Source organism: Lissotriton helveticus, chromosome 4_1 (assembly GCF_964261635.1).
Source record: "Lissotriton helveticus chromosome 4_1, aLisHel1.1, whole genome shotgun sequence".
NCBI classification, from domain to species: Eukaryota; Metazoa; Chordata; class Amphibia; order Caudata; family Salamandridae; genus Lissotriton; species Lissotriton helveticus.
The window spans coordinates 930,208,290-930,221,972 of record NC_136063.1 but is presented as its reverse complement, the minus strand read 5'-3'; the positions used below and the strand labels follow the sequence as shown (position 1 = coordinate 930,221,972).

General features: G+C 48.5%; 1 protein-coding gene across 4 annotated transcripts in view; it reads left to right on the top strand.

Moving 5' to 3' along the window:
• ARHGAP28 (Rho GTPase activating protein 28) overlaps nt 1–13,683 on the top strand; it is a 1,241,333-nt gene that overhangs the window by 1,109,247 nt on the left and 118,403 nt on the right. For all 4 annotated transcript variants that reach the window (XM_078687539.1, XM_078687538.1, XM_078687537.1 and 1 more), the window contains one exon: nt 2,402–2,479. In XM_078687539.1, coding sequence (XP_078543665.1) covers nt 2,402–2,479 — 78 coding nt within the window. The remainder of the gene's footprint in view (nt 1–2,401; nt 2,480–13,683) is intronic.

Below are 13,683 nucleotides of genomic sequence, written 5' to 3'. Positions count from 1 at the left end.
CAGATCTCCAAACATTCTTAGTCAATCTCTAGTTTCTTTCTCTCATGCTCTCTCTCTCGCTCTCTATCCCTCCTTCTGTCTTTCTCTTACTTCACCTCCCCCTCAGCCTCCCCACTCCCTTTACATCTGCATACATGCCAACATTTTAGAACGAGAAAGTGGGAGATTTTGAGGTAAAAATAAGGTAAATATATTTTCCCAATTGACTTCTATAGAAGCAGAGACTTCAGGAGGGAGACAGTTATAATAAAGCACACGTTTTGCTTTACAAATCGGGAGTCTCCCGTGTGAAACGGGTCTATTGTCTTGTATCCATCTGGGTCTCTATGCCTTTTCTCTCTCTATCTGTCTTCATTTCCCTCGCTTAACCCTCTCTGTCTCCCTCTCCTCTTCTGTCACCCCTCTTACTCTTGCTTTGTCTGAACAGGCTCTGCCATAAGCTCACCGATCTAGGGGAGGAGATGTGGACACATGGCCAGAGCTGTATACCTTGGAAGTGGGAGAAACGCTGCATACCTTGGCAGTGAGGGGAGGCGGGTCGGGGCCAGGTTCCAGTTCCAGCATTAATCAACACATTGTAGTACTGAGCAATCATTTCATCTCCCAGTGTCTTCAAAAACATGAACCTGACCTTCTGTTACATTATACGGTGCTCATTAAAAAATATATATATATATCTATAGTTCCGCTATATATAGAGTGACCCTAAACTATTGGAGCGCTTTTAGGCTCGGTGAGAATAAAGTGGTTTGCCCTCTTTCACAGGATGCTGAGCCAGCGCAGAGACTCGAACTTGGTTCTCCAACTCCAAAGGCGACAGCTCTTGCAGTAATGCCACACTCCACAACAAGCACTGGCGTTGCCAGAGGTCTCGCAGTAGGAAAGTTGGAGCTATTGGTTTTGTAAATGACATTTTATATTTATATATCGTTATTGGCATTGTCACTAACAATATATAAATATAAAATGTCATTTACAAAACCAATAGCTCCAACTTTCCAAATGCGAAACCTATTGGCAACGCCAGTGCTTGTTGACTTTGTTCTTTTGCTGGGTTTTCCATCTGCGCAGTTTCAATTTGCCAATAAATATTTCTTTAAAAAACAACAACGGCCCATAAAATGGGTGAAATATGTTGCCATTTCACTGAAAGTGAAGTCACTAGAGTCAAACGCCACGTGACGTAATTTCAACTTTCATATTATTACTAAATAACAGCACCTTTTGAGATCAAATTTACAATTGGTTGATTAACCCACAAGGCTCTGCAACTAAATAAATCACCATATTGGTCCAAGCAGCTCAAAATTTCTCGTTTATAAAGAGGTCTTTGAAGCGGGAGTTTCTTCTTCCTTAACCCCTCCGCTGCGCCGAACGTTCCGCGCTGGTGCGGAACGTTCTATTGCGCGGGCGGGGCCGGAACGTTCAGCGGACGGGCAGAGCACTACCGAGGCAGTGCACGCGACGTCCGCTGAACGTGCGCCGCACGGAAGGGGTTAAACTGCCAAAATTCAGATCCACCCAAGCTCAACTCAAACCTTTCTCCGAAGTCACAACAACTTTGTAGAATTTTCTTCCTGGCGATGTAGGACCCAACCATTCCTCATGTCTTTGACTTCGAAATTGCCTACTTGTTTCCACTTTTGCTGCCTCAAGTGAAACATCCTGCTGTATCCTCCCAAGTTCACGCCACTTTTTAGGTTTACTTATGCCTTCTGTTTGTTTCAAAACGTAAAATTATGCTGTTCAGTTGTCATTATTGTATGCCTCTTCTAATAGTGTAACGCACCCTAATACTGCCTAGTGCAGGAACACTGTATACAACCGTTCAATAAAAATGTAATATAAGTTGTGAGAGTGTATTATCAATTTCAATCTGCGACAGTAAATACCACATGAAGGGGGATCATCCTAGTCGTAGCATTAGGAAATGCTGGCCAGCAGACACAGCCGAACAGTGCATTGAAAAACGAATCCCATGGCCACAAATTTGAAACTATAAGATGACATCTATCGAACTTGGTTATTAATTATGAAATTTGGGCCTTAAAAAAATTGGGGCATATTAGCAAGAACCTCGTTAAAATTATCGCCGGTATAGCGGCAGGAAACTGCGGCTAAAACAGTGATAATGGGCTTGCTGATATGCGTAATGGAATTCCAATAGAAGCCCAGGTTAGATGTGCAGGACATCTAACCTGGGCTTCTATTGGAATTCTATAACGCATATTAGCAAGCCCATTATCTCCGTTTTAGCGGCAGGAAACTGCCGCTAAAACAGTGATAATATTAACGAGGTTCTTGCTATATGCCCCATTATTTTATGACCAAACGTGCATATATGTTTGTTACCTACATTCACTGGAAAGGAATCTACAAAAATGTTCTCTTCTTATTACAGCTTCTACAAAAACTCGAAGAAAGTGGCTTGGAGACAGAAGGGATATTACGCGTCCCCGGATCAGCGTTGAGGGTTAAGGTACTGTAATCACCTTTATTGGGGTATCCAGTGGCATAGCTGTTAGGCAGCAGAACCCAGTCTGATTCCTGTATCATCAATGTGAAGGGATAACACTCTAGGATGCAAACGTGCTGCTTGTTATAGGATGAATACCTGGCACTTGTAAATGCATTTACTATTGCGGAATTAAATGCCATGTTCAGCAGTGGCAGCTGCTAACGATCGGGAGTGGTGAGGCGGGGCAGGGGGTTAAGGGTTTGTGGCGAACGGAATGAAAAAAAATCTTACCTGGGTACTGCCGCCCTCTGCGCTCCGTCGTCAGTCCTCCATCGACGAAGCAGGAAGCACACAGACTCCCATAGCCAATCACAACGCTGCTGTCACCAGCATGACAGCAGCATTGTGATTGGTCTGAGCGCCGTGGCTTCGTGCTCAGACAGAGACTGGGATCCTGTACATGTTCTCCATCCAGGTTGTGCAATACAGCCTGGCGTAGAACATGTTTAGAGTGCATGACTATTTGGCCGGCCCAAGTCGGCCGGCCAAACCATCATGCACACTTAGCGAGTGTCCACTCCTCCCCCTGCTCTTGCCAGCCCCGCCTTGCACCTAAGCCAGCACAGAGCAATAAAATGATTATAAGATTGCGTTATTATCATGTTATTGTTCCTTATTTAACAGCTCAGAGAGCAGTGGGGCAACAATCCTACGCTCTAGGAGCCACCGCTGACTTTCAGGATGCAGTTTTGCGTTAGAGAACCCCATTCAAGAGGTGGGAAGTAGAGAATTCAAGTTATAATATGCCTTGAGAGTTTTTAAATGCCACAAACTTGAGAGTTTGTTTGCATGCATCGACTCCATTCATACTTTATCCGGCGTCGAAATAGCAGTGCTGCAAAGCCAACCTCCAGTAACAAAAACGGCCCCCACTGCTCCAAAACCAGCCCACACCCTGCCAGCCCATTGGGAAAATGCCCGGTGCCCGCTACAGCCAGTCCAGCACCCTAGGTATTGCCCGCCAAGGGATGTTGTAAGTCCCATTCCAGAGTGGGAAGGTGATATTGAACATTTCCATACTTCATGGGGGTGTAGCGAAAAAATTTCCGCAAAGGGTTCAAAAACACGTTTATTTAGACAATTGTCCATAAAACATTCTAAAATGTACATATTATTTAAAACCTTTAAATGAACCCCCCTCCTCACCACCCCATCCCCATTACATTTCATTTTTTTAAATTCTGTTTAACAGATCGTAGGAACCAAGCAATCCCAACTGCCACATCTAAGTATCGCATCTCAGACAGTAACTCCACCGCCTTGATCCTATGAAGAGCATCATATTTACAAAACAGAGGTCTTAAAAACCTGATCTGATTTGCAAGATAAAAAGCGCAGTCAATAAGAATATGCATAATAGAGCATTTGGCTTTCAAAGGGCAGGAACAAAGACCACTATTATTTTGCACCCCTGTCTTATATGGGTGGGATGATTGAATTGGATTACAACCCACCCGAACCCTTAGGATTTCTTTTCTCAAACCTGGATCTGGTAACTGTGAAAAGTAAGGGAAAACACCATCCTGGCCAAGTAAAGCTAACAAGAAGCTAATAGATGATTTCTTCTTTAGATATAATAAATCACATTTTTGTGACACCATAGCAGCAGATTCTCTCAATTTTCGTTTGCCTGGAAAGGTGAGCCAAGATGGGACTAAACCATTATTTAAATGGCAATTCTTCATTGCATTCATTCTGGCTCTAACAGCCTTTGCCCACAACCTTTTTCTGCTTTGGCTTTCTTCCCAGCACAATCTGGATACTTTAGCCACCTCATCATTCTCCAGCAGGGTGTTGAAGTATCTTAGAGCCCGGGTGGCGGCCGCAATGTTCCAAGATACCAGACTGAGCTCTCTCCTTATAGCCTGGACCATGGTACCTTGTGGGAGTGATAGAAGTATTTTAAGTGCTGCCCCTTCCAGTCTGTCCCATTCATAGGTTGGATCAAGAGAGAATATCTCTCCTCCATACAGTCCTATTGGTGGAATTTTCCCTTCATAGGCCTTTAATAATGGGATATGGGATAAGCCCCCAAATCTACCATTAAAATCCACATACACACCTTGCCTGCAGAAGGGCCTTCTGCCTAGTGGCATTCCAATGTGCACCCCAATTCAAATGTTTCCTAAAAGATAAACCCAGGTATTTATACTGATCCACTTGTTCCACCACCTGAGAATCAAGATACCAGGAAAAACTCTGCACTTTTTTGCCAAAAATCATAATTTTTATCTTTTCCAGATTAATACGAAGCTTGTTCTGCTTACTATAGGAGGCCAATGCATTGAGTTTCCTCTGCAGACCAATTGGAGTGTAGTCCATTAATACCAAATCATCTGCATAGAGTAGACTAGCAATATGCTGATCCACAATTTTAGGCGAAAAAGACTTTGATTGGGAAATAGCTGTTGGGAGGTCAGCCAAAAATAGACTAAAAAGTAGGGGTGCTGAAATGCACCCCTGACGCAGGCCATTGTTGATGGAGATTCTTTGGGACAACCGTCCTGTCTTGTCTAACTCCACCTGAGCCCAATTGCCAGAGTGCAGGGATTGAAGAGCCCATAGAAGGTGTAGTGGTAATTCCCAAGTGGCGAGTTTTCCCCATAAAATATCCCTGTCAACAGAATCAAAGGCTGTCCGCGGTGAACAACACTTACAACGCAACTTTTACATAGTAGAGCCTTTACAACGCAACCATTACAACGCAAACTATTACAACGCATTGCTCTGGGGGGCGCTCTAGGATAGGGAATAGGTTAATTTACTATCCAATAACCTTCCCTAGTGTCCACGGGGACTGGAGTTGGAATAGTAAATTACACTATTCACTATCCAGCACCCAAAAGCACTATGCGTTGTAATGGACTGCGTTGTAATACTTGCGTTGTAAAGGCATGCGATGTAAATGCATGCGTTGTAGTGTCATACATCCGCTGTCCGGAAATCTACAAAACAACTGCACAGTCTTTGATTTTAGCACTGCCTTTCGAGTTATAGCCCATAAAGCAAGGCAGTGGTCTATGGTTGAATGACCCTCCCGAAAGCCCCCCTGTTCTAAAGGGATTCTCTTAGTTTCAGTGGCCCATTCTTCAAGTTTGGCTAAAATAATCTTGGAGAATATCTTTAATGAAATGTTCAAAAGGCTAATAAGCCTGTAATATATTGGGTCTGTATCGCTCCCTTTTTAGGTCGAGCTCGACGTAAGCAATGCGAAGCATTGCTGACGTCAGCGAAGACATCTATTGTGATCCGTTTCTGGGAATGTGGACAGGAAAGGGTGCACGAGCGCAGAGTAGCTCAGTTTTCACCTCGTGAGCGCGCACGGCGCCGTGCCCCTCTCCTGTCCACATTCCCTTGCGCAAACACTCTACACTCACGCATGCGCACATACACAGGCACACACACACTGCATACACACACGCAAACACACACGCAAGCCCACGCGCACACACACAGACACATTCACAGACACATTCGAACACACGCGCGACCCCCACCCCCACCCCCACCCCACCACTTACCGGGCTCTTTCGGCGTGTTCAGTGTGTCATCTACGGCAGCGCTGGTACCAGGGGGCAGGACTTCACTTCCGGGGCTCCCTCCAGCACCTGGGAGCCCCGGGATGCGGAGAGGCCATCAGTCGGCCGGCTCCACTTCTTCCTCGGCGGCGGCGGCTGTGGCGGCGGGCGGGACTTCCTGCCGGATTGCAGGCCCCGCCCCCGTCTCAGGCAAAAGTGCCTGACTTCCGTTTTTTTTTTATATCGGTGCGTGGGAAAGCAGTCAGATAGTGAATTGGGTCTAATTTTGGAACACGGTCTCTCCTTTGACTCGCTGTAGAGTGCTGCAGAACTAGCATTACTGTATGCGTGCAGCAGACTCATGACCCATAGTCCCTGCTAATTTTTTTTTTTTTGCTGCATAAATGGATGGTCAGTCTGTTTTTCAAAGCTCCGCCCTTCATGACTCTACCCCCTTTACTCCACCCAACCATGAAACCCCCATACCCAATGTATGACTTCCCAGAATAAATGTTTAATTTCAACACTTATGGTAGGTAAAAAAGACAAGATTTAACAAGCTGAAAAACGAATAAGAAGCAGGCAGAAATGAGTCACAGAAAGGACCCCCGTGTGACTGGCGGGCTGTGGGCTCCTGGATATTCTTGAGAAGCCAGAGTCTTTCGCATCAACCTCGATTTAATAGAAACTGCTTGGGGGAGGCATAAGCCTACTCCAAAGCCAAAGAGCACTTCGGAATTCTACCGTGTATTAGCATTGGCTAAGATGCCGCCAATGCTCCAATCTCAGGTAATTTTAGACAATAAGTATTGACTCTCACGTGCAGCCGGCTTGAAGAATCTATTCAGCCTTGGCATTGGTTGTTATGGGACGCGGAAGTGCTAAAATTACGGAGAAATGGCATGCGTTATAAGCTCAACTACGGACAAGGAGGGTTGCACTGAATTTGCTGACGGTCCGTGTAAGTAGCGGACAAGTGGTCACTTTATTATTCCTATGCCTCCCTCCCTCTGTCACCTTAGCTTTTGGATATGCCACGCCAGCCGACAAGATCACCTTTGTAAGGCAGTGCGTGTGTAAACTGCCTCCCTTCCTATGTATGCTATATAGCTATGGATGGAGAAAGTCCTCTGCATCGTATTTAATGAGTTTTCAGGTGTTGCATATAAAAAAAGTGAGATCAGTGGAATACTGTACATAGAATGATGTGCAACTGACAGTTCAAAAGGTGCATTAATCACTTTGAGAGTACGATAACATGCAGGAACTGCGCTGTAGACGGTGTAACAGCAGCAGCACACACTTTAGCTGATGGTACAGAGCGTAATTAGTTTTTCAAGTTGTGTTGATTTTGGTACAGCATTAACCGCTTTATCATTTCTCCAGTAGTACTTTTTACGTTTTCACGTTATTGGCCTGTAGAACTTGTTTATTTTTTGAGTGTATCCTTACAGTAGTCTGCGAGACGGAATTTAGTTACAAGCAACAGAAACCCATAAATACCCATACAAATGGGACTGTGCTACATATCACTGTGCATTGCGTAGTTGCAAGTATGCGTTAAGTGCTTGGAATGCTCAGTAAGCAAGGCTGGTTAATTTGTTACGTAGTATATGGTTTATCTAAATCCACGATTTAATTTGTTTACATAGGTCACTATGTAAACAAATATTTGGTTTATTTTCAGTCATTGTCACTTTCATTCTTGGTCTTCCCTCTGACTGGACCATTTTTTAGCTTGTGATCATTTAATGTAGCAGAATTTCTTGCACCATACATAATCTAATGGTCGAAAAAGTTGCTCCAATTTTGAGTTTTTCACAAAGTCGAACACGCAGTTAATTTCGAATAAGCTGCAAATCTAATTAGAGCATTCCTGACTAAGCCTCGACCACAGCCTTTTGCCCGCGAACTGTGATTTATTTTTTAGATTAATAATTGGGATACAAATCGTGTTGGGTATACATCTTGGGGGTTCACTTTTTAGGTCTCGGCAACGAGAACTATTGTCGCCGAGTAAGCTCGCAAGGGAGTACAGAGCGGTGCACGAGCCGACCAGGGTCTGTGGACGCGCACACACAAAGGCAGGCAGGCCCACACCAGGCACACACCAGACACACACAGACACACGCACGCACACACACACACCCTCCCTCTCTGCCCACTCCCTCTCTGCCGCCCCCCCCCCCTCTACCCCCACTCACCGGGCTCTTTCCCTCTGCAGCGGGTCAGTCACGGCAGCAGGCAGGCTCTGTGTCTTCTCCGGCGATCTTCAGCTGATGTGCACGCTCACGCTGCGTCTCCTGTGCGCCCACCACGCTGTTTCGCGCCCGTTGATCCTCCGCTTGTGATTACTACTCCTTCTAACCCGGATTCTAAATTACTATTTCTTGGTTCTCTAACTCCACTCTGTTGATTCGTAACAAACTGATATTCAGCTCATTTCACTGTCTCGCTTTTGCTTCTCATAAATACAATAAGATTATTTTAAGCAATGTCTACCCTTCTTTTGGTTCTGTGCCTATTATGCTTCGGACTATAGAGTTTTAGAAAGTGTGGTGGAAGATTCCATGATATCAGTGGTGTGCACAGTGCAGAGTAGTGAGTGCAGAGTAGTGAGTGCAGAGTAGTGAGTGCAGAGTAGTGAGTGCAGAGTAGTGAGTGCAGAGTAGTGAGTGCGCAGAGTAGTGAGTGCGCAGAGTGAGTGCGCAGAGTGAGTGCGCAGAGTGAGTGCGCAGAGTGAGTGCGCAGAGTGAGTGCGCAGAGTGAGTGTGCAGAGTGAGTGTGCAGAGTAGTGAGTGCAGAGTGAGTGTGCAGAGTAGTGAGTGCAGAGTAGTGAGTAGTGAGTGCAGAGTAGTGAGTAGTGAGTGCAGTGCAGTGCAGGTATGTGCAGTGCAGTGCAGGTATGTGCAGTGCAGGTATGTGCAGTGCAGGTATGTGCAGTGCAGAGTAGTGAGTGCAGAGAGTGCAGAGTAGTGAGTGCAGAGTGCAGTGCAGTGCAGGTATGTGCAGTGCAGTGCAGGTATGTGCAGTGCAGGTGAGTGCAGTGCAGGTGAGTGCAGTGCAGGTGAGTGCAGTGCAGGTGAGTGCAGTGCAGGTATGTGCAGTGCAGGTATGTGCAGTGCAGGTATGTGCAGTGCAGTGCAGGTATGTGCAGTGCAGTGCAGGTATGTGCAGTGCAGTGCAGGTATGTGCAGTGCAGTGCAGGTATGTGCAGTGCAGTGCAGGTGAGTGCAGTGCAGAGTAGTGAGTGCAGAGTAGTGAGTGTAGTGAGTGCAGAGTAGTGAGTGCAGAGTGCTGTGCAGTGCAGGTGAGTGCAGTGCAGAGTAGTGAGTGCAGAGTAGTGAGTGTAGTGAGTGCAGAGTAGTGAGTGCAGAGTGCAGTGCAGTGCAGGTATATGCAGTGCAGTGCAGGTATGTGCAGTGCAGGTGAGTGCAGTGCAGGTGAGCGCAGTGCAGGTGAGTGCAGTGCAGGTGAGTGCAGTGCAGGTGAGTGCAGTGCAGTGCAGTGCAGGTGAGTGCAGTGCAGGTGAGTGCAGTGCAGGTGAGTGCAGTGCAGGTGAGTGCAGTGCAGGTGAGTGCAGTGCAGGTGAGTGTAGTGCAGTGCAGGTGAGTGCAGTGCAGGTGAGTGCAGTGCAGGAGAGTGCAGTGCAGGTGAGTGCAGTGCAGGTGAGTGCAGTGCAGGTGAGTGCAGTGCAGTGCAGGTGAGTGCAGTGGAGTGCAGGTGAGTGCAGTGCAGGTGAGTGCAGTGCAGGTGAGTGCAGTGCAAGTGAGTGCAGTGCAGTGCAGGTGAGTGCAGTGCAGGTGAGTGCAGTGCAGTGCAGGTGAGTGCAGTGCAGTGCAGGTGAGTGCAGTGCAGTGCAGGTGAGTGCAGTGCAGTGCAGGTGAGTGCAGTGCAGTGCAGGTGAGTGCAGTGCAGGTGTGTGCAGTGCAGGTAAGTGCAGTGCAGGTGAGTGCAGTGCAGTGCAGGTGAGTGCAGTGCAGTGCAGGTGAGTGCAGTGCAGTGCAGGTGAGTGTAGTGCAGTGCAGGTGAGTGCAGTGCAGGTGAGTGCAGTGCAGGTGAGTGCAGTGCAGGTGAGTGCAGTGCAGTGCAGGTGAGTGCAGTGCAGGTGAGTGCAGTGCAGGTGAGTGCAGTGCAGGTGAGTGCAGGTGAGTGCAGTGCAGGTGAGTGCAGTGCAGTGCAGGTGAGTGCAGTGCAGTGCAGGTGAGTGCAGTGCAGGTGAGTGCAGTGCAGGCGAGTGCAGGTGAGTGCAGTGCAGGCGAGTGCAGGTGAGTGCAGTGCAGGTGAGTGCAGTGCAGGTGAGTGCAGTGCAGGCGAGTGCAGTGCAGGTGAGTGCAGTGCAGGCGAGTGCAGTGCAGGTGAGTGCAGTGCAGGCGAGTGCAGTGTGTGCAGTGCAGGTGAGTGCAGTGCAGGTGAGTGCAGTGCAGTGCAGGTGAGTGCAGTGCAGTGCAGGTGAGTGCAGTGCAGGTGAGTGCAGTGCAGGTGAGTGCAGTGCAGGTGAGTGCAGTGCAGGTGAGTGCAGGTGAGTGCAGTGCAGGTGAGTGCAGTGCAGTGCAAGTGAGTGCAGTGCAGTGCAAGTGAGTGCAGTGCAAGTGAGTGCAGTGCAGTGCAAGTGAGTGCAGTGCAGTGCAGGTGAGTGCAGTGCAGGTGAGTGCAGTGCAGGTGAGTGCAGTGCAGGTGAGTGCAGTGCAGGTGAGTGCAGGTGAGTGCAGTGCAGGTGAGTGCAGTGCAGGTGAGTGCAGTGCAGGTGAGTGCAGTGCAGGTGAGTGCAATGCAGTGCAGGTGAGTGCAGTGCAGTGCAGGTGAGTGCAGTGCAGGTGAGTGCAGTGCAGGTGAGTGCAGTGCAGGTGTGTGCAGTGCAGGTGTGTGCAGTGCAGGTGTGTGCAGTGCAGGTGAGTGCAGTGCAGGTGAGTGCAGTGCAGGTGAGTGCAGTGCAGGTGAGTGCAGTGCAGTGCAGGTGAGTGTAGTACAGTGCAGGTGAGTGTAGTGCAGTGCAGGTGAGTGCAGTGCAGGTGAGTGCAGTGCAGGTGAGTGCAGTGCAGGTGAGTGCAGTGCAGGTGAGTGCAGTGCAGTGCAGTGCAGGTGAGTGCAATGCAAGTTAGCGCAGTGCAGTGCAGGTCAGTGCAGTGCAGGTGAGTGCAGTGCAGTGCAGGTGAGTGCAGTGCAGGTGAGTGCAGTGCAGGTGAGTGCAGTGCAGTGCAGGTGAGTGCAGTGCAGTGCAGGTGAGTGCAGTGCAGGTGAGTGCAGTGCAGGTGAGTGCAGTGCAGGTGAGTGCAGTGCAGTGCAGGTGAGTGCAGTGCAGGTGAGTGCAGTGCAGGTGAGTGCAGTGCAGTGCAGGTGAGTGCAGTGCAGGTGAGTGCAGTGCAGGTGAGTGCAGTGCAGGTGAGTGCAGTGCAGGTGAGTGGAGTGCAGTGCAGGTGAGTGGAGTGCAGTGCAGGTGTGTGCAGTGCAGGTGAGTGCAGTGCAGGTGAGTGCAGTGCAGGTGAGTGTAGTGCAGTGCAGGTGAGTGCAGTGCAGGTGAGTGCAGTGCAGGTGAGTGCAGTGGAGTGCAGGTGAGTGCAGTGCAGGTGAGTGCAGTGCAGGTGAGTGCAGTGCAGTGCAGGTGAGTGCAGTGCAGTGCAGGTGAGTGCAGGTGAGTGCAGTGCAGTGCAGGTGAGTGCAGTGCAGGTGAGTGCAGTGCAGTGCAGGTGAGTGCAGTGCAGGTGAGTGCAGTGCAGGTGAGTGGAGTGCAGTGCAGGTGAGTGGAGTGCAGTGCAGGTGAGTGGAGTGCAGTGCAGGTGAGTGGAGTGCAGTGCAGGTGAGTGGAGTGCAGTGCAGGTGAGTGGAGTGCAGTGCAGGTGTGTGCAGTGCAGGTGAGTGCAGTGCAGGTGAGTGCAGTGCAGGTGAGTGTAGTGCAGTGCAGGTGAGTGCAGTGCAGGTGAGTGCAGTGCAGGTGAGTGCAGTGCAGGTGAGTGCAGTGCAGGTGAGTGCAGTGCAGTGCAGGTGAGTGCAGTGCAGTGCAGGTGAGTGCAGTGCAGGTGAGTGCAGTGCAGGTGAGTGCAGTGCAGGTGAGTGCAGTGCGTGCAGGTGAGTGCAGTGCAGGTGAGTGCAGTGCAGGTGAGTGCAGTGCAGGTGAGTGCAGCGCAGGTGAGTGCAGCGCAGGTGAGTGCAGTGCAGGTGAGTGCAGTGCAGTGCAGGTGAGTGCAGTGCAGGTGAGTGCAGTGCAGGCGAGTGCAGTGCAGTGCAGGTGAGTGCAGTGCAGTGCAGGTGAGTGCAGTGCAGGTGAGTGCAGTGCAGGTGAGTGCAGTGCAGGTGAGTGCAGTGCAGGTGAGTGCAGTGCAGGTGAGTGCAGTGCAGGTGAGTGCAGTGCAGTGCAGGTGAGTGCAGTGCAGTGCAGGTGAGTGCAGTGCAGGTGAGTGCAGTGCAGTGCAAGTGAGTGCAGTGCAGGTGAGTGCAGGTGAGTGCAGTGCAGGTGAGTGCAGGTGAGTGCAGGTGAGTGCAGTTGAGTGCAGTGCAGGTGAGTGCAGTTGAGTGCAGTGCAGTGCAGGTGAGTGCAGTTGAGTGCAGTGCAGGTGAGTGCAGTGCAGTGCTGGTGAGTGCAGTTGAGTGCAGAGTGGTGTGTATTGACAATGTAAATGACAATGCCATTTATTTATGATTTAAAGAAAAAAAAATGTCATAAGCAATGCCAATAGCTCTACCTTTAATGATGCCGAGACCATTGCATTGTAAATGCTTGTTTTAACTGCTATTATAATTTAAAATCACACACGTAGAAATCAAGTAAAAATGTATTTATCATGGTGTCTGTAAGAAAGTGATGCTGTCAATAATAAATTTAGATTGAGCTTTCAACATTAGTGCACAGATGCATATTGATGCCACTTCCTATTTGGGCTGCTGTATAGTTGGATCCAGAGCACAACGGGTTAACTCCATTCCTCAGTTTTCTTCTTATGCAAAAGTGTCTTTCGACTATTTAAGATGAGTCTTGTATCTTTCTACTGGTTTTGTCGTTTATGTAGCATCACCAGGAGACACTTCTCACTATAGTCAACAGGCGCTTCCAATCAGGCCAATGTCATGAACGCGATTCACAATAACAGGTGCTTTGAACGCCCTCTGCTCCTTTTGGAAAAAGTTTGAATTTTCGAAGAGTGATGTTCTTTATGCCTACCCTAGAATTTCGTGTATTTGTACGTGTGCAAGTTGTTTCAGTCACCAGTTCAGCAGATGGCAGTTTGATAGCATCAACACTAAAATAATAGCAGGGAAACTGTAAACGTGCTATCTGTTCTTTTACCAGAATCGAGGCATAATGTTTGATGGGGCTTACCCATGGAGCTAGAAAGAATTCTCCGAGCACTCAGAAAATCAACAGTTAGGTCATGATTTCAATGTGTTTTTTATTGAAATATTATTATTCAATTCTTCCCTCGCCAACACCTGTTTAGTCTATTGCTGACTCAAAGACAGCAGACATCATCCGGGCTAGTTATGAGATGAGTAATGGTATTGGATAGAAGTAGGATGAACATGGTCGGTATCTTGTGTGGCCCCACTGCCTCGTGTGCGACATTAGTGGTCTAAATGTGTACAGTCTGGAAAAGAGTACTCGTGTGTGTATCCTCCTGACTAGCTCCGATGAAGTCTGTTGTCACCAATCGA